The sequence below is a fragment of the Myotis davidii genome, unplaced genomic scaffold, assembly GCF_000327345.1.
Source record: "Myotis davidii unplaced genomic scaffold, ASM32734v1 scaffold900, whole genome shotgun sequence".
Lineage (NCBI taxonomy): Eukaryota > Metazoa > Chordata > Mammalia > Chiroptera > Vespertilionidae > Myotis > Myotis davidii.
The window spans coordinates 1,727,374-1,754,998 of record NW_006295185.1 but is presented as its reverse complement, the minus strand read 5'-3'; the positions used below and the strand labels follow the sequence as shown (position 1 = coordinate 1,754,998).

At 34.9% G+C, this 27,625-nt stretch overlaps 1 protein-coding gene across 1 annotated transcript in view; it reads right to left on the bottom strand.

Annotated features, from left to right (window-relative positions):
* STK26 (serine/threonine protein kinase 26) overlaps positions 1-27,625 on the bottom strand; it is a 56,912-nt gene that overhangs the window by 13,767 nt on the left and 15,520 nt on the right. The window contains exons 3-4 of the mRNA XM_015567899.1: positions 7,703-7,933; positions 8-29 (exon numbers count right to left, since the gene is read on the bottom strand). Coding sequence (XP_015423385.1) covers positions 8-29; positions 7,703-7,933 — 253 coding nt within the window. The remainder of the gene's footprint in view (positions 1-7; positions 30-7,702; positions 7,934-27,625) is intronic.

Sequence of the window (27,625 nt, the reverse complement as noted above, 5' to 3'; positions counted from 1 at the left end):
TATTCCATTATTATCCATAATTTTGAGCCCTGCAAGAGCCATGAAACAATGTATAATTACAAACCTGAGCATAACTAACAAATGTTAAATCTGATATACTAATGTACTGGTTTTAAAATACAGTACATTAAAGTTCAGTATTTGGAACCCTAAATATTATTTTTCCATAGAACATTAAAAATGAAAGTAAAATTCTGAGACTTGATCCTCTTCGAAATTTAGTTAGCTTATGATATAGCTAAATAAGTAGCTATTGTTTCTTATCATGGAACTATTAGCAATTTTTATAAAACCCAGAAAATATAAACCATAGCTTTAAATTATTATTTCAAATGACAATATTAAAGGGAAAAGAAAGATGCATTACAGAATGAGGAAATAAATGGAAACTTGAAGAAATTTTGAATAGGAATTCTGAGTGTTTTCATTCAATTTTTGAGTTTAAGGACCCCGGATATTTTGCCTTCTTTTAAGTTTTGCTTTTTGTTTTTATTACTTTACAACTTTATTCAGCCATGATTAATGACATGTTTTATAAACGTAGAACCTAGAAAGAATACTGTCCCCCTACCCAGGTAAATAGATAAGAGAAGGGAGTATATAGTTTAAAAAGAATACAATCACTCCAGGTAGAGATAACTTCACTGTAAGTTGTACAAGAGCAAATGGGGTGCATAGAGAGAATGCATATATGTGAATTCCAAAACAGTTGTACACACACACACACACACACACACACACACACACAATTCAGCTCTATCAGATAAAAGTTGGAATAAACTATTGTATCTTTTTTCTTCCTGCTTTCAACTATAGCTTGAAATACTAGGGACGTCTCTCTTTCCATACCATTTCATGAGTGGTATTCTCTGAATTTTTGTGGGACCACAGAGTTGACTGGAAGAGAAATGGTTGGTTTTACTATATTGGCAAGTGCCAAGTTGAGATTGGATTGTGTTCCAAAAGTACATTTTTAAGTAAGATGTTTGGAATTTAGAAAGCAAGCATTTTCCCATTAAAAACAATGTCTAGTTTCCTGGGGTAATCCCCCAAAAGACAATTTAATGTAAAAGTATCCATAGTATAGCAGGAAGAGTAGCAGAGAAACTAACTACTATTTATACCATAACAATGTTTCTAGGGGGAAATATATATTCAATGTGCTTAACTTGGGATGCTAGTTTACACCTTTCTCAGCTTTACAACCCCAGCTGTGGGATAAAGATTCTCAAACTATTGCCAGTAGCCCTCAAATTCTAAAATCCCTGGGAGTACTCATTCAAAATGTCCAAGGAGTTTGAAAATATGCAAGCATCTTCATGAGGCTGGGGCTTTATCATAGCAGAGAATGGATTCCAGTAATATGATGATGAGTGTTTAGGTGACATTACAGTGTGGAGAATGGGATGTGGCCTAGGGTTAGTTAGAGACCAGGGAGGGCAGGCTCCGTTAATTTAAGATGAAAGGATTCCTCCTTTCTCTCCTTTCTTTCTTGATGCTGACACTATGTAGGATGTATAAGAGAAAGAGAGGAACAATGCTCCCTCCCCCTAGTCTTGACATCCAATCTCTCCTTTCACAAAGGGCCAGCTTGACCTGAAGAAAGAAAGAGCTGAGAGTCTTTGATAGCAGTAGTGTCTATAGAAGGAGAGAGAGGAAATAAATTCCCATTATGTTGGGAAGGAGAGAGGAATTTCAGGATTGGGTCTTGTAACTCATTTTTATGTATAGAAACCAGGTATTCTGAACCTCAAAATTAGGAACCTGATGTGTATTTTATATTCTTTTCAAGAGAAGAAAGGGCTTCTCACAACACTGTATAGCCTGAGATTTTTCTTTTGCACAAGTTTATTTCTAACAATTATTATATTCTACCTTATGAATTCCGAATGCTTCCCATTCACCTGAAATTTAAAAGAAAAGTGAAGCATCTTATAAAAATTTTTTATCTGTTCCTGCAGTTCTGCATGAATGAAAGCACCTGTTTTCCAAGTTAAAAACAATGTGTTTGGTACAAATTCAAAACAGAATCTTACCAACTTCTATTCTTCACCAAAAATATTCATGTAAAGTTTAAAATGTGATTAAAGTTATTACTAATTAACTTCTCGATCTGAAAAGAAGGCTTCCTCTTAGTCCCCCCAACCCAGGGGAAGTAGGTAGAACTCTTCTAACACCGGCAGAGAACCAGAACTGCTCAATAGCTTTTCTGTTTGCTTCCTTCTGATCACCATTTCCAGAGACAAGCCTCACTGGAGGATGGCCATAGGTCTGGATATTCAGAAGATTGCTAGGCAGGCATGAGTACTGAAGCAAGGACTGAGTGGGCATAGGCATAAATGGTGAGCTAGTGGGGTTCCTCCCTGCTCAAGGAAGCTTAACCCACAGAGGCTCTGTTTACCAGTTCCTCGGCCACCGCAGTTCTCAATAAAAAACACCAATCACAAGCAAAACAAAATAAAAAAAAATCTAGATCCTATGTTTTCCTTCTTTTGGAGGGACTAAAACTTCTATCTTTGATTTCTGGTAAAAGATGTTTGTGTTGGAGAAAGCAAATAAGTATGTTTGGTTTGCTTTTAAAGAATTGAAAAAGCTAAGATGATGTCTACATACTGGTTTACAATTCTAAAAGAGCCAAGTGACTGGAAACCATAACCATACATCCTGTACATGTAAGCATGGGAAGTCTCTGTAGGAAAAACTCTACTTCTTCACTTATAAAATGATCCACACATTTTAAAAAATGGGTCAGACGAATACGTTTAAAGTCCTGCATCAACATAGTTTGTCAGCAAAGTGTTAGGAAGTAGTTCTCTGTTCCAAAATTCAAACTGCCTAAAGAGCAACTATTCTATAATTGTACTATTTACTGAGGAGTGGTTGGAGTCTAGTGTTAAAAAATTACTGGTGTCTAGAGTATCAACTCTTTTACCCCATGAAGCCTTTGAACACCAATGTTTGTTGCTAAAGGCGACACTTAGCCAAAGGTGAGAAAAGTGCTGCTGTGGAACTTGGAATGCATTTGTTCATAGAAAATAGATTTAAAATACTCATTTTATGTATTTGAGAGATCATTATTATATATCAAGTACATGTTGAATGAAGTGAGCTGGTCTATAACTCCAATAGCCAATCATGACATTGACCAGATAAACCAGCATGTATAAGTAAAATAAGCTAGTCACCAAAGAACAAATACTCTATGATTTCACTTATATAAGGAAATTAAGGTAGTGAAATTCAGAGAGACAGAAATTAGGATGGTTGTTACCAAGGAGTGTAACGAGGAGAGAATGAGCACTTACAGTTTAATGTGTACAGTTTAAGTTGAGGAATATTAAAACGTTCTGGAGATGGATGGTGGTGATAGTTATACAACAAACAATGTACTTAATGTCACAGAATTGCACACTTAAAATGATTAAAATGGTAAATTTTATGATGTATATTTTACCAGGATAAAAAAAAATAGAATGTAGCATAGCCCTAACCTGTGTGGCTCAGTTGGTTGGAACGTTGTCTCATACACCAAAGGGTTGTGGGTAATATGCCTGGGTTGTGGGCTAGATTCCACTAACAGATGTGCAGGGGACAGCACATTTATGTTTCTCTCTCTCCCTCTACTGATCGATCTCTCTCTCTCTCTCTCTCTCTCTCTCTCTCTCTCTCTCTCTCTCTCTCAAAATTGGTGAACATGTCCTTGAGTGAGAATAACAACAACAAAAAAGAACGTAAAATTTTATAGAACTTCAAGTGACAGTAGAGATCATCTTGCCAGATACTTTACCATCTCTGAACTGGTTTATTTCAGCTTAGAATTCTTGTCTATACCCCACCTTCACATCCCAACCTCCCTCAAAATCATACCCAGGACTTAGTTCAAATACTACTCCCCAGTTTTGGGGTCATTGCATTTTATGTACCACAGGTAAGTGGATAATATGAGGCAAATTAGATGTACATATCTGGAGCTAAGGAGAGAGGCTGGAACCAGAGACATGAATTTAGACGTTTTCAGAAGAAAGTGGATGAGACTGACCAGGGAAAATATGCATAATGACAGCAATACACGTAAGTAAATGGCTGTTGAATTGAACCTTATATGGGGCTTCGTAGAAGTGTGTTATGTGAAGTTGAAAACTATTCTTATTTTGAAAAGAAAGAAAAATGTAAGGAGAAAAAATTTCCCTCCTCAATTTCCTTCATGTATTTTTTTTTAAAAAGTCCTGGACATGGACAACAGTATGGTGATTGCCAGGGTGAAGGGGGTGGGAGGAGGTTGAGAAGGGTATATGAGGCATAAATGGCAATGGAAGGAGACTTGAATTAGGGTGGTGAACACACAATACAATGTACAGATGATGTGTTGTTGAATTGTGCACCTGAAACCAGTATAACTTCGTTAACTAGTGGCACCCTAGTAAAGTCAATATAAAGGAAATGAACATAACAAAGGAAAACTCATATTATTTTTAAGGAATATTCTGGAAACATTCACCCAACCCTGGAATTGTGAACATTTTGCACACACAAAAGTCTCAGGAAAAATGAGACGGCTACAAAATTGTACAGACTCTATTCTGGAATATTTTACTTAAATCATTCAATTATTTTTTTAAAAAAATAAATATTGGTGATAGTATCAGGAGGGGAGCATATTTCCTTAACATAAACATAAATCTAAATCTAAAGGCATTTTTGAACAGCAAATAAAGGCATGATTCAAATTCTATTCAATGCCTGAGTAAGCTTCATTTTAATATTTACATTGAACTAGAAAAATATTTAAAGATTATAAAATATTCTTCCAAAATTACGAGATCAGAAAGGAAGGGTTTGCTTATTTTAGTACACTTTATAAAGACTAACTTTGTTTCTCAAGAAAATCTGCAGTGAACTAAAATGAAAGGAAAATACTGTGGTCATACTGATGTGTTTGTCTTGTTTTTACTCTTGTTTTTAAAAACGAAGTTATACAATGAGCTCAGTCAAAATGAACACCAGTACATTTTTTCATGTCTCAAAAAAAAAAATCATTACAACTGCATACAGTTCCAAAGAGAATATAATTTTCTCTCGAAAGCAATAACTTTTCCTTCAGCATACAATGATTTCTTGGTTATGTGAAGTTTAAAGCTATTCTTTAAACTCACATATCCTGTATAGGATATGTAAACCACATATCCTACTCTACTTGACTTGACCCACAAAATTCCCCATGTCATCTGAAATGGAAGGATGGGTCACAATAAGAACATAAGTTGACTGATAATGCAGTTCCCAGATGGTATTTAAAGGATGCAGCCTTGAATTACACTGATTTCATTAAACAGAACCCTGTTACACTTGATAGGATTTTACTTAAAAAATACAAGCCCACAGAGCCACACTATGTTTTAATATAAATGGAAAATAAACAAGTTGGTCAATTTACGAAAATAATTTAAATAAAATATATTAGAAAAGGTTATAAAATAATAAGACATTTCTTTTTTGTGTATATGTGTACATTTATATAGAGTTAATACATATATGTTTATTTACTTTAAGGTAAATATATTCAGGATACAAATAATATCAGCCAGCTGTGAACTTCAACAATTTTATCATGAAATGACATGTTTCTTAAAGTAACATCATGGACTTTACTTACTGATGGATAAAAGAAAAAAAATTCTGTTTAATCCTTGAAGAAGACATCTTAGATAATGGTTTTATGTCACTAACTGGTGTGAGAACATTCTACAGTCAAGATTTGGATAAGAACTATCAGTTTTATTTGCTTAAAAATTAAGTATTTACTGGGTGACTGGTACATGAGGGAAATTTTTTAAAAGGTGAAATATTAGGAATATATAATACAAAAAGACCTACAATTCATTTTCCATGAGAATATTGAATATGAACGAAGACTATAAGCAACCAATAAAACAGTCAATATCATTTCAGTACTCATTTTCATTATAATATAGAATAGCCCATTTTAAATAGGGCTTATTTAATATTTTAAGTTACTTATCAAAAATAGCTTATCTATGCCTAAAAATAGGAAGGGTCTGGAATTAGCAGGATTCATTCCAGGAAGAGTAAGCCAGAACGAACAAACAACAAGGACAATAACAACACACACATACACACAACAAATTCTTGGGGCTGTCTATAACCAAGGCTGCTATGGGAATTAGAAGGGAGACATAAAACCACGAGATTGAGTGTCCCTAGGATTACTAAAAAAGAATATTACCACTAAATAAGCTTCCTATATAATTATTTACATAGTAAAATGGAGTAATGGCTCACTGTAAGAAGTAAATTGAACAGAAATTGCCAGCAGAAACACCTTTTCTTGGGAGCCTTTCTTGAAGCCTTCACCCTCCCCTCCAAAAAAAGGATAGAAGTGACTACTTGCTTATTTGTGCTCTACTTGTACCTTCTACATACTTAATAACAAAATTGGCCCCTTTTTAGTGCAATATGGGATGGTGAGCTCCTTAATGGCAGTGGTGAGTTGTTCATTTTTATAGCTAGCACCTAGTAAAATGTATAATACATAGTGACTATTTGGCTGTTTAATGATTCATTCTACTATGCATTCTTTGCACATTCATCTAATTCTTGTAATATTAGAATAAATCAAACTTTGTAAAAAGGCAGGAAAATTGTTGATGAATTTCTATATCTTTAGATAGGTTATCCTAGGGCTTATTTGGTCAGCAGAACATAAAAATATAGCATTAATTTTTATGCAGGTCAACAGCTTGAGAAGTTATAAACATACCCCTTTTGGCCTAGAAATAAATAAAGAAAAAAATGAAACAAAACAAACCCTCACCCACCCCATGTAAACCCTAAAAAGCAAAGATCTAACTAATAGTGCCTTCCATTGAAAATATTTCAACACTAGGAAAATAAATTTTAATTTTAACATAATTTAAACTCTAACCTAAGCTATTTTTGTATTTATGCTTCACATGCAATAGACACAAATTGAACTACCTCTGGAACCCAGGAACTTGTGGATTTACTAACTAAAGAGTTTTCTGTTATGCAGTAACATCTCCATCTGCTGGAACTTTAGGTGTCTGCTAATTCCACGATCCTAGAAACTAAAAATCCATTTTTTTGGACGGTGTAGGAGAGAACAGATATTATTCATTTTAATTTCATTTAAACAAATATTTATCACTTGCATAAGATGTGCCATGCCCTGTGCTAAATGATGTAAAAACCAAGACTAGTTGAGCTAATCTCCCTCCATCACAGAGCTCACAATCTGGAGGGAGAGAGAGGTGTATAAATAACGACCAAACCTCAATGGAATAAGTTACAGACTTACATATTCTATAAATTCTGAAGTTGAGACAGGCCGGACCACTGAGAATAATGTGTGAAAGCACTGGGGGAAAGCTCTTTCTTAACAAAGGATATGTCTCAAGGACCAGCTGCATTTCTGCTTCTCCATCAATCCAAAGGTTCAGGTGTGGGAAAAATGATGCAGCTGAGTACTGGGATGCATTGAAGATACAGCTGCTAGATCTATACAAATTCTATTTGGCACTATAAATGGGGCTGGATTCTGCCTGGAAGCTAAAGACTGCCAAATCCTAATTTAAGACATTGCATTTCAAAAAAAAAGAATTTAAAAAAAAGAAAAACTTATAATGAAAATACATTATGACAAATAATACAGCACACACATTACCTTTAAATATGATCCATAGTATTTTGTTACATATGAGCTGTCACACTGACTCAAAACAGTTATTTCTTGCTGAATGTCTTCAATTTCATCTTCAGCTTCCTCAAGGTCTATAATTTTAATAGCAACCACTTGCTGGGTACGGTTATCAATTCCTTTGAAAACTTCTCCAAAGGAGCCTTTTCCAATGCGTTCTAATTTTGTGAACAGTTCTTCTGGATCAGCTATATTATTCTAAGAGGAGGGAGAGAAAGAAAGGGGATAACATAAATGTTTTGCATCAATTCTTTTAAATGAAGGAAAATAAATCATATAAGACATTAACACGTTTTTTTAAAGCATACAAATTCCCTTGACTCTTCACATGTGCTTTGTTAGAACAACAGTAACTCCAAATGGTGGGCTAGTCCATATTCTACTGGATCACACACATTCACTGAGTTTCCTTCATCCTGCTACCATAAACAATCCTATACAACAAATGTTGTCTCTGAAGCCTGCCAAAGGGCCAGACATGTTTTAGAGTAAAGCAGCTGGCTATAGATAGGTTGCACATTACTGTTATGATAGCGATACTGAGAGAACTCTTAAACTAAGTTATAGGTAGGTGAATCATTAAAAATTCTAACATTCCACCAGCATTATGCTACCTTTTAATTCTCCTTTTATCTCTCCAACTTGGAAAACTCAATCAGCCCCACCTATACTTCTAAACCACCATGTAAACAACACAGAACACAAAAGACTAAAGAATCTACGAGTCTCATTTTTTTGTTTTTTAAAAAAATCTTTATTGTTGAAAGTATTACATAGGTCCTCCTTTCATTTTTTTCTTTACTTGAGATCTTATCCACATGCAATGTTCTCATCAATGATTGAAATAACATTCTACCCCTTTATCATCATAATTGCTAGTACTCATGAGGAAATGGTAATATGTTGAACTTTCACAACTTATCTTACAGTGGCAATCCAGAGTAAGTCCACATAAAATTTATAGTCAAGCATATATTTTAATAAATGTATAAGCATGACTTAGATTTATAAATCACTGTCCTTTCCTGGTTCAATGTTATCCTTTATCTTATCATATACAACTTTTAACTAAAATTTTGTGCCCACAAGACAACCTTTATATGCCTACTTAAACTCATATTGCTTAATACTGTACATATTTCTAATCAAGTAGAACACAAGATCTACAAACCTCCCCAAAAGGCATGTTATTAATTTATATTTAAGTGATTTATTACTCTGTACCTAAAACTTTACTTTTAGATCCTTCAAATATAGGAGAATATTAGCTGGTTCTGGTAGCTATCTATATTTAATTTGACAGTTGGACCCAGATCATCTGTTCATTTACAACTTTACCATCAAGTCATCAATTTGAGGAGACAATTATAGAGTTAGCATGTTCCCTTATGTCTTCTTTAATTGGACAAAATGATCACTAAAGTTTACTTTTTTCTCTCATTAAGTTCTCTGCACCATTATGCCCAGATAGATCCACTAGCACTCCAGTAAACTAATTTTGAGTAATTTGAAAACTTATAATTGCCTTAAATTTTTTTTCACCAACTTTTCTTTTTTCCAACCTGCTTAAATACAGTTTGCACACGGCCTGCTTATTTTATAAACTTCCGCATTTTCCTGGGTTGGATATTTTCCATTTCTAAAAGCTGCACTTTTCACGTAGTAGTCTCTTTGATGTTTCAAGCTACTCATTATTGATGTCATTGGTATTCTCTTTCTTACCAAGACATTGTGCTTCATTGTGATTACTATTACATAGTAGCTAAACCAAAGGTACCTCTCTTCTTACTTTTGGTGATGGTTCTTGTCTTTCCAGTACCTTGTGGCAAAAACAAAACAAAACAAAACAAAAGCTTTGTCAAACAGCTTGGTGACAGGTTCACCACCCTATTACTTCCTAAATTCAGTAGATTTGGGAAAAGATAAAGAAAAAAAGCTTTCAGTCTTTCTGACATAACTATAAAACAAATCTAAACATTGCAAATATGCCATGATTAAAAAATACATAGTATGTACTTTCTGATACACTGTCAACTAGGAAGTAGATTAACCTTGGTTGTAGAAAACATTTTATGCTCTACATAACAAAAAATGTTGTTGTATTAAATCCTAATCTTATTTCTTTCTTTATTTATAGTTTTAAAATTAAATTTATTGGGGTGACATTGGTTAATATGATCATATAGGTTTTAGGTGTGGGTTTCTATGTTATAAAATCTGTATATTGCACCGTGTGCCCATCACCCAAAGTCAAATCTTCTCCTGTCACCTCATATTAGGACTCCTTTCTCCCCACCCACTTCCCTCTGCCAACCAGCACTCTGCTGTTTGTGTTCATAAGTTTCAGTTTTATATCACACATATGAGTGAAGTCATATGGTTATTAGCTTGTTCTGTCTGACTTATTTCACTTAACATAATGTTCTCAAGGTCCACCCATGTTGTTGCAAATGGTGCTATTTCATCCTTTCTTATAGTTGAGTAGTATTCCATTGTTTATCCAGTTCTCTACCACAGGACACTTTGGTTGTTTCCATGTCCTGGCCACCGTGAATAATGCTACAGTGAACATGGATACATGTTCGAATACATGATTTACGTACCCAGGAGAGGGGTTTCTGGGCCATATGGTAGCTCTATTCTTCATTTTTTGAGGAATTGCCAGATTGCTTTCTATAGTGGTTGTACCAGTTTACATTCGCACCAGCAGTGAATGAGGGTTCCCTTTTCCCACAACCTCCCAACACTTGTTATTGCTTGTCTTGTTGATAATGGCCACTCTAATAGGTGTGAGGTAGTATCTCATTGTAGTTTTGATTTGCTTTTACCTAACTGCTAATGAGGTTGAACATCTTTTCATATATGTGTTGGCTGTTCACATGTCTTCTTGGGAGAGATGTATTTTCAGGTCCTCTGCCCACTGTTTGATTGGGTTGTTTGTTTGGTGTTGAGTTTTATGAGTTCTTTATATATTTTGGAAATTAAACCTTTGTTGAAGCCACCTTTGTTTTGTTGTTATTTCTTTTGCAGTGCAAAAGCTTCTTAGTTTGATATAGTCCCATTCATTTATTTTTGCCTTTACTTCCCTTACCTTTGGGGTCAAGTTCATAAAATGTTCTCTACAACTAGGGACCATTAAGTTTGGTGCCTATATCTTCTTTTATGCAACTTATTTTTTAGGGTCTTATGCTTAGATCTTTGGTCCATTCTGAATTAATTTTTGTACATGAGGACAAACTGTAGTCCAGTTTCATTTGTTTGCATGCGGCTTTCCAGTTTCCCAGCACCATTTATTAAAGAGACTATCTTTACTCCATTGTGTGTTTTGGCTCCTTAGTCGAAAATTATCTGTCCATATACATTTGGTTTTATAGCTGGGCTTTCTATGCTGTTCCATTGATCTGTGTGTCTGTTTCTGTGCCAATACCATGCTGTTTTGGTTATCATAGCTCTAGTATAATTTGAAGTCAGGTAGTGTGATACCTCCAGCTTCATTCTTTTTTCTCAGGTTTGCTTTGGCTATTTGGGGTCTTTTGTGGTTCCATACAAATCTGATTATTTATCGTTCTATTTCTTTAAAATATGACATTGGGATTTTGATGGGGATTGCATAAAATCTGTATATTGCTTTGGGTAAAATGGCCATTTTAAATATGTTGATAATTCTAATCTTTCTAGTTCATGTTTTAAAAGGATTTGACTGAAAAAACCAACCCCAGGGAGAACACAGCTATTCTTGCTTTGTATAATAAATAGGTTCCTGAAAGTATGTAAAACAAAGATTTAAAAATCAAGTCACACTGCGCATTTTAAGGAAACTCTGAAGTGAATCCTAAAACTAGTCAATATACTTTAAGATTTTAAATCAAGAAATACCAACTTGAAGAAAGAAAAAATCCATTATTTATGCAATATTTGTACTTTCAATTTTTTATTTGGAGACTAAAACTTCTCATACAGAGTAAAGGAAATAATGAAAACAAGTTTTCACTAGTAGTATAACCTCACCTACTTGACTATCTGATGATAGAGATTTCTGCTCTATTTGCCAATTCCTGAATTTTGGGTAGGTAATACCTAAATTCTAATCCCCCTTCAGCATCTCACCAGCTTCTTAAACCAAAGTATCCTAAGTCTTAATATTAAGACGGATTCTCTTTTTGATGCAAGGGCAAAAGTCAAGTAAATAAATGATAAACATCATAAGTAATTCAATTTAAAAACCACCTAAATATAGAAGCTGATTAGTCCAATCCTTTTTTATTATTATTACTGGGGGCACATACTTAATGATTTATTATTTTCAAATTCTTTATTGTTCAAAGTATTACACAAGTCTCCCTTTTTCCCCATTGACCTCTCCCCAGCTACCCACCCCGCAAGCACATGCCCTCACCGCTCCTGCCTCCACTGTCTGTGTCCATTGGTTATGCTCATATGCATACATACAAGTCCTTTGGTTGATCTCTGACCCCCTCACCTCCTGCTTTCCCTCAAAGATTGGACAGTCTGTTCAATGCTTCTATGTCTCTGGTTCTATTTTTGTTCATCAGTTTATGTTGTTCATTATATTCCACAAATGAGTGAGATCATGTGATATTTATCTTTCTCTAACTGGCTTAGCATAATGCTCTCCAGTTCCATTCATGCTGTTGCAAATGGTGAGAATTCCTTCTTTTTTAGAGCAGCGTAGTATTCCATTGTGTAGATGTGCCACTTTCTTCTAACCTACTCATCTGCTGATGGGCATTTAGATTGTTTCCAAATATTAGCTATTATAAATTGTGCTGCTATGAACATAGGGGTGCATATATCCTTTCTGATTGATGTTTCTGTTTTCTTGGGATACAGTCCTAAAAGTGGGATTACTGGGTCAAATGGAAGTTCCACTTTCAATTTTTTTGAGGAAACACTGTACTGTTTTCCACAGTGGCTGCACCAGTCTGCATTCCCACCAGCAGTGCAAGAAGGTTACTTTTTCTCCGTATCCTCACCTGTTGTTTGTTGATTTATTAATGGTAGCCATTCTGACAGGTGTGAGATGGTACCTCATTGTTGTTTTGATTTGCATCTTTGAGCATGTTTTCATATGTTTCTGGGCCTTCTGTATGTCCTCTTTCAAAAGGTATTTAAAGAGGTGTCTATCTAGGTCCTTTGCCCTTTTTTTGGATTGTTTATATTCCTTTTGTTAAGTTGTTATGAGTTCCCTATCAATTTTGGATTCAAAATTTTGGATTCAACCATGATTGGAGATAACATTGGCAAATATGTTCTCCCATACAGTGGGCTTTCTTGTTGTTTTGTTGATGGTTTCTTGATCTGTCCACTCTTGTTCACTTTCTTCAGAGCCTCTAAGAAAGTTAAGTCAGCTTCCTTCCCACTCAAATCAAATATTCTTTTAAGACTATTAAAATTTCCAAATATTTCTATCGCTACTGCAAGATTGCAGTTTACTATTATATCTGTATTTGTATTACCTTCTCAAAGCTGTAGCTCAGGAAGGAGCTATAAGTTCTGTAGCAGCAAATAGGAAAAACAGCTACTTAACGTCGTATTGATTTACAATGAATGGTAGCAAAAACAGGTCTGTCAACATAAAAATCTCACAGATCCACCTCAGAACATTATTATTCTTTGACTGTCTTTATCTTTCCTTTGCTTGAAATTGATCTCTTCAGCTATAAGTACACTGTTACAAATTTAAGTCTGAAGCAGAGGTATCATTACTATTAACAAAACAACAATGATAACAATAACCTTTTAGTATGGAAATGCTCTTAGGAAGTCCAAAAGGGAAAAACATAAGATGATCATTCTGTTTGTCTCCTGTGTAAAGTCAGGGGCAGATGAAAGAAGACTACTTGCATACTTAAAACACAGAATCAGCGGGTGGAAGAACTTTTGAAGGTTCTCTAAGTGGCCTCCGGTCCTGGCTGCACGTGAGAATCACCAATACAACTTTTAAAATGCAGATACCTAGGTCTCATTCCAAAACTACTGATTCAGAATCTCTGAAATTGGGCCCAGCAATCAGTATGTTTTTAAAAAGTACTCCAAACTATTTTCCATATATTCATTTTAGCCCCAGTTTTAAGATTAGCATTTGGGAACCAGTAAGCAGACAGATCTTGAATGTGTATCCTTGATTGTATGGAACTCATTACCACTATTTTTTTCCCAGGCAAGCCTGTGGCTCTCTTCTAACTTTGAATGCTAAGAGGACAACTTGGAAATTAAAATAAAACCAAGAACACCTTAATATTTACATATATGTACCTATATTTTAAAAATTAGGTCTTCAATAGTTCTTATATGGACACATCTCTAAAATTACCCTCAAATAAAACAAGAAACAATAATTTACCAAAACATATACAATGTGTTCTCTACATTTTGTATATGTACTCTTGAACTTTAAAAAAAAATTTAATTGATTTCGGAGAGGAAGGAAGAGGGAGAGAGAGATAGAAACATCAATGATGAGAGAGAATCATTGAACGGCTGCCTCCTGCATGCCCCCCACTGAGGATGGAGCCCACAACCTGGGCACGTGCCCTTGACTGGAATCAATCCCAGGACCCGTCAGTCCACAGGCTGATGCTCTATCCACTGAACCAAACCAGCAAGGACTCTTGAACTTTTTTTTAAACCCAGCATAATAGCTTAACACATTAAGTGCCCTGTCAGTCTCCAGTGACTGACACTATACTCTCCGTCCAGAAGACAAAACAGGGTGGGTGCTTAATGTGTTAAGATTTAACGGATGATAGTTTTGAGTTAACAGTCAACATTGACAAAGTGTAAAAGTTTAGTTCTAGTCAGCTAGTAAAAAATGGGTACAAACTGTGTAGGGTGATGTAAGGGAGAGAAAAAAAAAGAAGGTCTCCTCAACCCTATTAGTTTCCCTGGTTGGATCTGAACATTAAACTGACAAAGACAGATGAACAGAAGAAAAGTATATCAATCTATTTAATATAAGTTTTATATGACACCAGAGCCTCCATAAGGAAATAAAGACTCAAGAAATGGTTAAACCTGTGTGTTTTTGCTAGGTTTGAAGAAGACTGGAAAGTTGTAGAAAGATGTGAGCTAAGTGTCATAAGTGAGGGAAACTTAGCAAGGACTGTTCAGATTCTTCCTGGTGTCCATTGTCTTTGGAGATATGGATGCTTCTTTCCTCCTGGTATAGGGAGAGTACCTCTCACAGAAGGTCTTAAGACCAGTTTCAGGAAGAAGAGCAGGGGGCATGTGGGGAGGGTGGTGTGGGAGAATAAGTCAAAGTAACCTTTCTTCTGTCATTTTCTCAAACTCCTTCAGTTTAAAATATCCAATATGCCATGGTGCCATACTTTGAGGTAGCCTGTCCTGAACCCCATCAAGAGGCATTAAGAATAGGCAATCAGGAGAAACAAGAAAACGTAGACAGAGTTAGAATTCTCCCTGGGGTTCTAAGCAGAATGGAGACCCGGAGAGCCAAAGGATGGCAAGAACAAAATGTAACAAATCTAGTTTCTTTGAATCTGAGGTAGTTTAGCCTGACTTCTAGTCTGGAGCTGAGAGTGAAAACATAACAGATTTAGGGAAGAGGGGTAGATTTCTCAGAGGATTTGACCAGAAAGAGTTGACCTCAGGTGTTCCAAAGAACCTTGCAGAACTATGAACCAAGCTGAACAAGGCTGACCTCAAACTACATTTTCCTATAGCCTTCCTACCTTGATAAAACCCATTCTATGAATGTTCTTGGCTATAAGGCACTGTTTGCATTTTTACAAAGACTGATTATGTGTAAAGGCCTACCAGTGACTCACTGATGAGGAGGGGTATACAGGAAATAATGAGCAAAAAATGTGCTAATGACATCAAAGCTTAGAAAGGAAGACCTCTTATCTATTTTAATTCTCAAGAGGTAACAACAGGGGTAACCTGCAATGAACTCAGGACGCCCTGAAAATCATGGAGAGCAATTAAAAACCTTATCCTAACAATGTACTAAAACCTTGAGACACCCAGTTAACTACATAGTATTTAAATTACTCAGATTAGTTCTTGCAAGATAGAGAGAAAATACTTTTCTGGATTACTTCCATGTCTATATTATTACCTGCCATCTAACAAGTAGAATGCATATAGATAAAAGTCATTCTCTAGTGATGCCATGAGCCTCAAATTCAATTAGTTCTATTATGATTACCTATGTTAAGATTGTTCAATTGCCCTATGAACACTGCCTTGTAAGTCTGTTGAGTGCTTCCTAATCAAGATACTGCCAGAAGAAAAACAAAGGTAAAAATCAACAGACATATACCTCTCAGCACTGCTTGTATTCAAGATTGCAGGATAATAACTTTTTAAAGTATTTTATATGATCCAAGCACAACTGAGTTCTCCCTGGATAGAACTATAACAGTCCCAGGCTTTTAGAATTAGAAGGAAATTTAGGTCATTTGATCCAATTCCTTATCACCACCACCAACAAAAAGCATTTATTGTGTGCCTGCTGTGTCCTAGGCTTATACTACCAAGTGGAAACTATGAAATTTAAAGCTACTTATGTCATAATAATGGTAGAAGTAGGGAAATGTAATGGAGGGAAAAATAAATCCTGGAATTAAAAGAATTATAGACTCTTTGAGATAAACAGGTACTTAGCAAACATGATACAAAATTTATTTTTATAGTGAAAAAAAGTAAGACCTGTAGCCTAGAGAGGTTATAAACTGTTCAAGGTTCTAAAGTGGTTCATTAGTGGCAAAGCTCAAACTTGAACCCAGGATTCCTTACTTTTAAGGAATCACTACGCTTGGGTTAATTTGTAACTTAAATGATATTCTTTTTCTATAAAACCAAAATTATTTTCTATCATAAACAAATCAACGACTGCTCAAATGTCTACTTAGAAATAGCCCTACATCTCAAGAATTTAAAAATTTGAAAAATAAAATTTTGAAAAACGTAGAAAAGGACTTTACTTAGTCTTTGAATGATACGATTACTTACAATTATTGAACCACTATGTGATTGGTTGGTCCTTGTTTATATGCACAATTACCAAATATTTCATATTACAGTCTTACAGAGAAGTCAGCTATATGGTATCTTGACTTTTTGTCAAGGTTACTGTACTAGGTCCATTTTTTTCCATGTCAATAACTAAACTGGAATGGGCTAACTTTTAGAGTATTGGAGGCAAGGAAGGGATGGTATTCCACACCATAATTCCCATAGGGTCCAATGTCCAGAAGCCAATAGCTCCAATTCCAGCTTCATCAGTGATTTACTGTAGACTTCAGTAACCCTTAACACTAAGATTTTCAGTTCTGTTCTTAAAATAAGACCCTCAAATTGATCAAATTTTACAAGAATAAAATATTTATGTAGCAGGTTTTATATAAGCAAAGAATTGTTCAAAGGACCAAGTGAATACTCAGATGTTTTTAATGAGAAAGATGAAAAAACTCATTAGTTTTTCTAAACTTTTGAAAAATGTGATATTAGAAGAGTATTTCTCTACTTTATACAACCTCATGTTCATATTATAAGTATGTGATAAAATTTTATGGATTCTTAAGAGACCTCTATGATTCATATTTCTGAAATAAAATATGTAGCCTCACTATATTTTGCATATAATAAAATAAAACTTAAGATAAAAATCAAGTAAGTCTGTACATGTTTCAAAATTAAATATGAAGAATTTGGTTTGTAGTCAACTTTCTTTAAGTTGTCAAGTTGTTTTTTTGTTTGTTTGTTTTTTGTATTTCCATGTTCATGAGAGCTCAAAATATTTATCTAAACACAATAAAATAAATATCTTATTTACTTATTTCATGGCATACTCACATTTTTACATATCTCTCAAAGGTTATTATATCTTGCTTTTGAAACATAACGTAGAAGTCAAATTGTCTGATTTTATGTATATGCAATGAAATGTAGTTACAACAGCCTTATGTTTCCTTCTGGTAATCAGATAGTGTTTTATCAACTCACAGTTGAGTTCCTGTCTTTACTCACTCACTTAAAAGACAGTTTTGAGATGGATGAGGCAGCATCAAGGTAGCTCTGGTCTTCATAGTAAAGCATAAATTCGAAAGTCTCACACATTATTATTTTCTACTCTTAACGCAGTGTAAACTTTCAGCAGTATTGTGCATAGCAACAAAAAGAAATGTGTTTATAAAGCAGAAATAAAATTAAATTTAAAGTACTTTTTCATCTCTATTTTATTACTCCTATTTTTAAATGCACATTAGCAAAAATACTTAGAATGCAAATGTTTTAGTAAAGGGTAACATCATTAAATTTATTACAAAGATTTTGACATAGCTGTATGAATAAGAGCATTTTGAGGAGTTTCTCTTGATTCATTATTTTGAGTCTACTTCATCCTTAAGAACAAAAGAATAATTGGTAATATTCTTCATATTAAATCCTCCTACTCACGATAAGAGAAGCACTTCCTCTGTCTCCTAACTTGGATTCTTCTGTTTACCCAAGCTCAGATCAGACAGGGGGTGTGTGTGGGGGGGCAATGAAGTAAGTGGGACACATTCTGGGATGTGAAAAATGCATTTATTTATATATTTTTGTAAAATAGTTCAATTTATAATCCAGTAAAGAAGAATGGAACATTTCTTTGATTCTATTATCACTTTACACACACTACATTTTTCTACAGAAAATGAAATACAGGCAGGATAATATGGAATTTAACCATTAAAGCCTCCACCTTAGAAATCCTCAAGCAAGAAACCATGTCATAATAGGCAGCACTTTCATTAGCTCCATTTCCCAGATAGATCTTTAAATTCCTGTTATTTTAATTGTAAGTAGAAATGTCAGATTATTTTATTTAGCCATGTAAATTATCTTTGTATCTAAGACCTCTTAAAGGAAATAACTAATTTTGTCTTTTTTACTAAACCTTTAATTATATCCATGGGGAAGGGGAAGGAAACTCCTGTAAACGACCACATTCTTCTCTCAAAAAACCAAAAGTCAGGGCTATCATCACAATAAATGCTGGATGCAAATTCCATTGCATCATTTAACTTATTTCTCTATGACCTTACAACCATTCTAAACGAAAAAGGAGGCGTAGTTTCTCATATGTATTACAGAGGTTAAAAAGAAGAGTGAAGTCAGGCAAAATTTGCTTAATTTTGCTTATCCCAGAAATTAGAAGAAATCAGTGATTAAATGTCAACTTCACCATCCGTATGATGAGGGAGAGAGGTGGTATCAATGATCTCTAGTCATTTTAAACGATCTACTATTCTCGCAGTGTGAATTTGTGAAGTATTAGAAACCAAGATTCTTTGCTCCCCTGCTTGTATCTCTAGGAATTGCCAATTATATTTCTGAAGCAATCATTACGGTGAGGGATGAACTGGCATTGACCACAAGGCCACTTCCATAGTGGAATACAATGGTTCAAATTAAAAAGTACATACTACCTCATTGTTCAGGTAAGAAATTCAGAATCACTAGTTGACTGCATTCAAGTCCCAATTCTCTGATACTATAGTGAAGCAGGCTCAGAAGCCAAGAATGGAAAAAGAGCATCAGAATGAGTACTGTCCAAAATGACCTCTCCCCCCTCATACTGGCCATGTTCCATTATATGAATGGCTGCTGCAAGGAAGTCAAGGGGAGCCAGAGTTTAGGTTATACAGAGCCTAAGCTTCTATTAGTCTCCTTCTCCTTCAGTTGTAAATTCATAAAGAAAGTAAAGTAGCATTCAGAAAGTAACCTGGTTTATATCTGACCATATACAGAAGCACAACATCCAACAATTAAGTGCCCAAAGGGGAAATTTCAGGGATGTCTTAACCATATATCCAACCCAAGGTTTCAGTGAGTAGTAGTTAGTCATTCAAACTTAAGTGCAATGTTCCACTGGAGAACAATTCTACTTTTTTACTTTTGAGCCTTTGGGTCATGCCATTTTCTCCATCGACAATAACTCTATCTCTCCTCCATCTCTGAAAATTCTTCATCCCTATTTTTAAATTAATTAATTAATAAATAAATTAATTAAGGTATTACAGATAGTATTTTAAAAAATACCTCTCCAACTACGAAGGGGAAGCTGATCACCAAAACAGAGTCAATTACTTCTTCTTCTGCCCTCCCACAGCCTTTTGCTTTAACTTCAATTACAGTACACATTTTATTATCCTTGAATTCTATTTAATTGCCATGACCTTTCCATGTTTTTTTTCTATTTTCTAATGAGTAAGCTCATTAAGGATGGGGCTCTCTCTTACTAAGCACCACCTACGCTGAGCACTACAGGACCCAGTATAGTATTTGTATACTGTGGGTTGGATATATGTTGGGTGTTTACCTGGAGGCCTTCCTCAGATGAAGTCATTGACATGAGGTTGTCCTTTCATTTATTATTTGATTTCTGACTTTTGGTGCAAGGGAGATTACATTCAATAAACCAAAGGATATTAAAATAGGTATGAAATTCTAAGTCAATACCCTTTCTCATGTGTGATTGACATAATAAAAACTTTCCAAAGTGACAACTTTGAGATTTTTTTCTTTCTACTGAAGAGCTCTTTTTTAATATCTCAAGAAAAACGATTTTAAATATAATAATGTTACACACAATAAACACCAATTATTCAAGAAAAATGATCTTAAATATAATATTACATGCAATAAACATTAATATTTTAAGAAAAAAAGGATTTTAAGTATAATATTACCAAAACTGTACTAACATTGTATGATATCACAAAAGTTGTAGGAAATATTAAAAATCTGCAAATAACAGGATTACTTCTATTATATTCTAAAATATTTTTTCCTCTGGTTTGAAGAGCTCTTTTTAAATTAAAATTATTGGGGTGACATTAATAAAATTATATAGGTTTCAGGTGTACAAATCTATAATACATTTTCTATATATTATATGGTGTGTTCACCACCCCAAGTCAAGTCTCCTTCCATTATCATTTATTCCTCCTTTAACCTCTTTTACCTCCCTCCATTCCCCTTTTCCTCTGGTAACCATCATACTGTTGTCTCTCTATGAGTTTTTGTTTTTGGGGGCTTTTTTTTGCGTAATCACTTCATCTTTTTCACCAACCCCTATCACTCCTCTCCTTTGACAGCTGTCAATCTGTTCTCTGTATCTGAGTCTATTTCTATTTGGTTTGTTAGTTTATATTGTTCATTAGATTCTACATTTAAGTGAAATCATATGGTACCTGTCATTCTCTGACTGGCTTATTTAACTTAGCATAATATTCTCCAGCTCTTTAGTGTGCAGAGAACAACAGGTCTTAAAATAATATGGAGCTACACCCAAAAGAGAGTTGGTAGTAACCATAAACACAAGGATGCATATCGGTGCTATACGCAAATCTGATTTTGAAAGCACACCTGCAATCACTATTAACCAGAGCCACAGGACTCTTCTTTGTGCGGTAGAGCCCAGTATGATTTCATACTCGAATGCAAAGATTAGAGGCCTCAAAGAGCCACAGTCTGTGTATCACTCTGCTTTACATTTCAATTTAGTTGGGCTAAACACATATAGAAATCCACAATTCAATCAGGGATCAGGTTTAACCATAAGCATTAATGTTAAAATTAAAGGGATTATTTCTGACTAGACAGGAAGTTACATAAATATGACCTGGGATTGATAACAAGTTCTAACTATAAAATATTAATTTGGAAAGGGGGCAAGGTCATACAATGAAAGGAAGACAAAGATTCTACTAATATATAAATTATAAAACAGGTATCCTAATTTATTCAGGCCATTATTTAATCAAATCCACATAGGGCACTTTAACATGATGGACACTGAGAGCTTGATTTTATGCTATCCATACTGGAGGATGTCATTAAAGGATGTCATTCCAGTACTTTCAGAAATAAATACCTTTGTAGAGAATCTAAAGCAGAGACCCCTAATAGCAAATATCGAACTATCACAGATAATGTTATGGTGAATCTTTAGCTCACTTATTAAAATGCATTGGATTGAAACAAAATTGATTTTTTTCACTGCCCATCTTCCTTCTAGATGCAGAACTCCAATTAAAATCAATAGATTTGAAGCTTGTAAGCACAGCACTAAATTATTAACACCACGAGTTCTTTTAGAAAATTAACACTGATTGAGAAAGTGGGATTTTACATAGACTTACCTTTGAATTCTTAATGAGAAAGTGGCTGCAGTATAATTTCCCTCTTTAATCAAATCTATACTTTGAACAAATTTAATCAAATAGTATTTGCAAGGAGTTACTGAATGGAATCTTAGGACTAAGGAAAATTATCTCTTGGGTTCTGCTGGCTTTAACATCCTATGATCCCAAGAAAATGATACTGATGGCATGATGTGGTCAATAGCAAACAATTTTAATCTTGGCAAAGACTAATAATGGAGCAAAGAGGAGATTATAGATTATTCTATAAGAATGGTCTCTAATATTTTCAACAATCTACTTTTCATTTTTCAAAAGTGAAAAATATCATCAGAGTGTCTGTTTATGTGTGCATATGAGTGCAGGGTTAAAAAATAATGCTTCTTTAAGAGGTTTGAAACAGTGCAATAATAAACAAGAATTAACTCAGAAACCAAGTAAAAAGGGATATGTGGGTGTGTGCACGCGCACGCAATAGTTGAACCTGAAACCCTAAGCTGAGAAGTACTACTACTACTAATGGGAATAAAAGTTAGCTCTGCACTCAGAACCATGATGCACCGAACATATATGAGAAATAAGCTTACCTGAAAAAATGTGTTATATTAACACAACAGGGGCTAGATTTTTAATATTCTCACTAATGATGATTTTATTATTGTTATTCCCTTTCCCTTTCACAAGGAATATCAGTTCATTGGGGGGGGGGGAGTAGTAAATATTGTCATATTTCCATTTTCCCAAAGAATTCCAGCTTAGATAACTATTATTTTTGTTGTAAATTAATCTCCTCTCAAAGTTCACCAGCATTTCCTGAACTGGAGTTTCTCAAATTGACCTCCATCCTACCCTACACCTCATTGTCAATAGCACTTGTGACTATCCTAATCCCTATTCCTAAAGGTACAAATTCACTAGTTTTTACTCCCACTGATCTGTGCTAATATTGCTGAAATCTATTCATGTTGCCAAAGTGCAACATTTGACAACTTAAATGTTCAAATAAAGGGAGACATGTTATTGAAATGATGAGATATCTACTAATATGAGTTGAACCTTTTTAAAAAATATATATTTTTATTGATTTCAGAAAGGAAGGGAGAGGGAGAGAGAGATAGAAACATCAATGATGAGAGAGAATCATTGATTGGCTGCCTCCTGCACGCCCCCTACTGGGGATCGAGCCTGCAACCTGGGCATGTGCCCTTGACCGGAATTGAACCCGGGACCTTTCAGTCTGCAGGCTGATGCTCTATCCACTCAGACAAACTGGTAGGGTGAACCTTTTAATTTTTAACAAATATCATTATGAATATAAGGTTGTTTACACATTCTCCACAAAACTATGGCTAGGATATACTTTATTAGTTGAAATTTATAGTCCTTGCTCATTTGCTAATCAACTTAACAAAACTGTAAGGATAATCAACATCTAGTACCAAATGTGAAAAAGGTACAAAATCTGAATTTTTTTCTTTTAAAGAATCTATATAATGTTTAAGAACTTTAAAAGACCATAGGATTTTAGGCCTGGAAATGACCCTCATAAGGTACTTGGATTTCTTTGACTGTATAATGAGTGATTTCTAACTGGTGGTGGGATAAACAATGATAAACAGGTAACCTCAGGATGGAGACAAATGACCAAGTTCCTTCATTAGTTCTTGAATTGCCATAGCCAAAATAAGCATTATGAGCAATGCAAAGTAATTAAAATGATTTAACAGTGTGCTACCCGAAAAGATCTACGATCTACAACTGGAAATCACATACCCTATCATTCACAGCCCTGACCAGAGAGAAAGTACCATTCAGCAAACAAATCCTCACTGTCCACCCCAAAAGGACCCATAAACATTTTTGAAAAACACAATCTTAGAACTCCCTTTGTCCTTTCTTGCCTTGGCTAATATCATTCCCTTCCTTTCTCTTCTTTTTTTAAAAATATATTTTATTGATTTTTTTACAGAGAGGAAAGGAGAGAGATAGAGAGTTAGAAACATTGATGAGAGAGAAACATGGATCAGCCGCCTCCTGCACATGTCCCACTGGGAATGTGCCTGCAACCCATGTACATGCCCTTGACCGGAATCGAACCTGGGACCTTTCAGTCCGCAGGTCAATGCTCTATCCACTGAGCCAAACTGGTTTCGGCCCTTTCTCTTCTTTTTACCTAGTCTCAAAGCCAGTCCAGCTAGCCAGTGATGCCTTTCCTGCCCACCTCGGTAGCCTGGCTTGATTCATCCTTTCTAGGAATTTCTGGTCAGGCTAGTAGGAAGCCACTGAAAGCTTTCATTAGAGGAGTCTGAAAAAATAAAGTCTGTATTTCAGGCAGCTGCATCATGTCTGCATGTTGCCTCAACTCTACACAGTGACAAAGGACAGAATAGCATGATTTAAAAAAGGTATGATGTCTGCCATTTTCCAGAGAAGAATACTGATAGAACTTCATGATTAACTGAATATGAAGATAAAGGAAATCAGTAGTAGCTAATTATAAATACCTGCTATCCTTTTTCTCCTTTCATAATTTTCTGATTTACCAATATATATTTTATGGCTGATGGCACTTTCCCCACTAAATCAAGTAGATAAGTGGCATTTGGTAGAGCCTGATTATTTCACATTATGATCTCATAATTTTAATGAATTTTTGATTAAGTACTATTCTCTTTACTGCTGACAAGGTACCTGAGATGTTAATTGTAGGGTGAAGACACTTATTCAGCCCAGGAGGAAACAAATGTGATTATATCTGACACTTAACAGTCTCTAGTCACTGTCCTTCTCTAATAGATATGGCCTTTTAAGTTAAAATAGTGATCAAAGCAATCAATGCCCTCCTTTATATTCCTGCATAAAATTTGTCCAGTCTTATTTCTTGCTTTAGAAACTACAAAAAATGTTAAAATGTATCTGTACACATACACACAAATTACTACTCACTATAGTTACCAATACAACTTTCCATATAATTCAACCATTAAAATTTAGGTCTAGAAAACAAACAAAAATATATCTACCTCTTTACTATCTGGAGTCTCTTCTTGAATTAAGCATTACAGTAATGGGACCAATATACATTTTTCATTAGATCAGCAATTCTCAATAGGTTCCATGCCTTAAGACAGGGATCTGCAAACTTTTTCTCTAAAGGGCCATAGAGTAAATGTCTTGGGCTTTGTGGGCCAGTTACAGTCTGTGGTCTCTGTCACATATTCTTCTTTCTAAACAACTCTTTAAAATGTAAAAAAAAAACAAACCTTATATTTAGCTTATAGGCTACACAGAAACAGGCTGTAGGCAGGATTTGGCTATGGTTTGCTGTCTGGTGCTCTAAGGAATCCATTGTATATAATATATAAACATCTCCAGTGAATCTGGAATAGTCTTAGTTGTGCCCTTCTTGAGGGAATTGAGAAACATTAAATCAAATCATTTTCTCTGTTTTGTGGTTAAGATGAAAATTGTGGTTGAGAAAGGGTTGCATTAATCAACAAAGCTCCAAAAATACTACTGGAGGAAGGTGGTCATTATTATGTAAAAAAATACAGGCATTCAAAAATTTATTAGGGAAAAGTTAAAATCCAAAATTCCAAGGAACTGTCATTTTTGTCTAAAGCATAAGTCAAATGTTATAGCCTTACTGCCTCTTAGTAGAAAATTAATTACATGTAGTAGTAAAGTAATTACACATTCATTGCCTCAGCATAAAATTAATTACATATAATTCAAACTTTGCTTGGAACGGATACCTGATCACTTTTATATATAGTCATGTGTGCCTTATCTTTTATAAATACCAGCCTAGTTTAGACTCCTTAGAGCAGCGGTTCTCAACCTGTGGGTCACCAACCTGTGGGTCGCGACCCTTTGGGGGTCAAATGACCCTTTCACAGGGGTCGCCTAAGACCATCGGAAAGCACATATATAATTACATATTTTTTTGTGATTAATCACTATGCTTTAATTATGTTCAATTTGTAACAATGAAAATACATCCTGCATATCAGATATTTACATTACGATTCAAAACAGTAGCAAAATTACAGTTATGAAGTAGCAACGAAAATAATTTTATGGTTGGGGTTTAAAAAGGGTCGCAGCATTAGGAAGGTTGAGAACCACTGCCTTAGAGGAATACTCAAGGCTTAGTTTTAGAGTTTAAAGGTTAAACAATCTCCTCACTTTACATTTGAGGGGATGTATGCAGGCATTATTTCATAGTATAGTAGTGGTTGGCAAACTGCGGCTCTTTGGCCCCTTGAGTGTGGCCACAAAGTTTCAATCGCACTGTACGTACGCGCCCGCACGTGGTATTTTGTGGAAGAGCCACATTCAAGGGGCTGCAGTTTGCTGACCACTGGTATAGAGCAACAAAACACACTTCATTCTGCATTCTAGTAGTTAGGAAAAAACAATTTAGTGGCTACCAGGAAAAATAATTAAATTATCAAGTTCTGGAACCACTTGGCCATATTAAATAAGATTATTCTTTCACAATATACAGATCATCTTTTCAGTTAAAGGAGTTTTTAAAAATTGTCCAAAACTCTGCTTCATCTTTCATTCAGAATCAAACATTATAACTGCATGGCATACTGTAATAAAAAGTACACAAAAGAGTAATCAAATTAAAAGACTTTTAAGTTATACAAGTTCACCTTCCCAAAGAACCCAGGCTTGTGAATGGACAACAGGAGCAAGCTATCTCTATCTTGGAATGTGGGCAGGGGGCTGTAATCCCTGAGCAGAAAACAATGCTTGTTTTTTAAGTCTGAAGACATTGATATCTTTTAAATTACTGGAATGTCAAAAGCCAACAACAGAATTAATACAGTATTTAGTATCCATAAGTGTTATTAGAAAAAAGTAACTGGACAGCATACCACTTAGAACTCCTCTCTCAGCCAAGACATAAATCAAATAGCGCTAAAAAGTCATTAAGCAAACTTATTTTAAAGTAAATCTGAGGTACTACTCAGCACTGATGGCTCCAAAGAACTGTTTTAATCATTTCCTGAGAGAGAATTTTAAGGCCAGAATCTATTGGAAAAGTAACAACAATAATAAGTCCAGTCATATGGAAGAACAATTCCTTCCCTTTAACCTCCCTCCCCCAATAACAGTCTAAATTAGCCAAATATAATCCAGTGATAATCAGGCACTTTTCCTTGTTAATGGAAAGTATTCCTTTTGCCTACAGAGAAAAAAAAAGGCCACCCAAAATGACTCCAAGTATCTAGAAACAATTTATTGGCCCAGTACACATGCCACCAAAATTGCACATCTTAAACAGAAAAGCAGCTGAAATCACCATTCCTATGATGTCAGCTCTTTCCTCTGGTCTTTCACAAGCTTTCTCTCAACCAAATATACTCTTTACATACATTTTCTTGCCATAACAAAGCAATTATGTACACATAATTCTTATCACAGAAGTCATAAGAAGAAAGAAATTACTATTACCTCCCCAATTTCCTTTTCTGTTAGCTTTTTCTCCTCTCTGCAGAAAGTAGAGAAATTTCCCATTCTAAAAAAATAGAATTCTCAAACCTTTAATGCAAAATACTACTCTTCTCCTTCCTTGGAAATACTGTCTTTCTCTTCTTCCAGAGTCCAACACCTTTTCCCTCACCTACATTTTCTGTTTGCTCATGAGGTAGCAGTAATCCTCTGGTATCATGAAATTCTACCTTCCCTAAGCAGGGTTTAC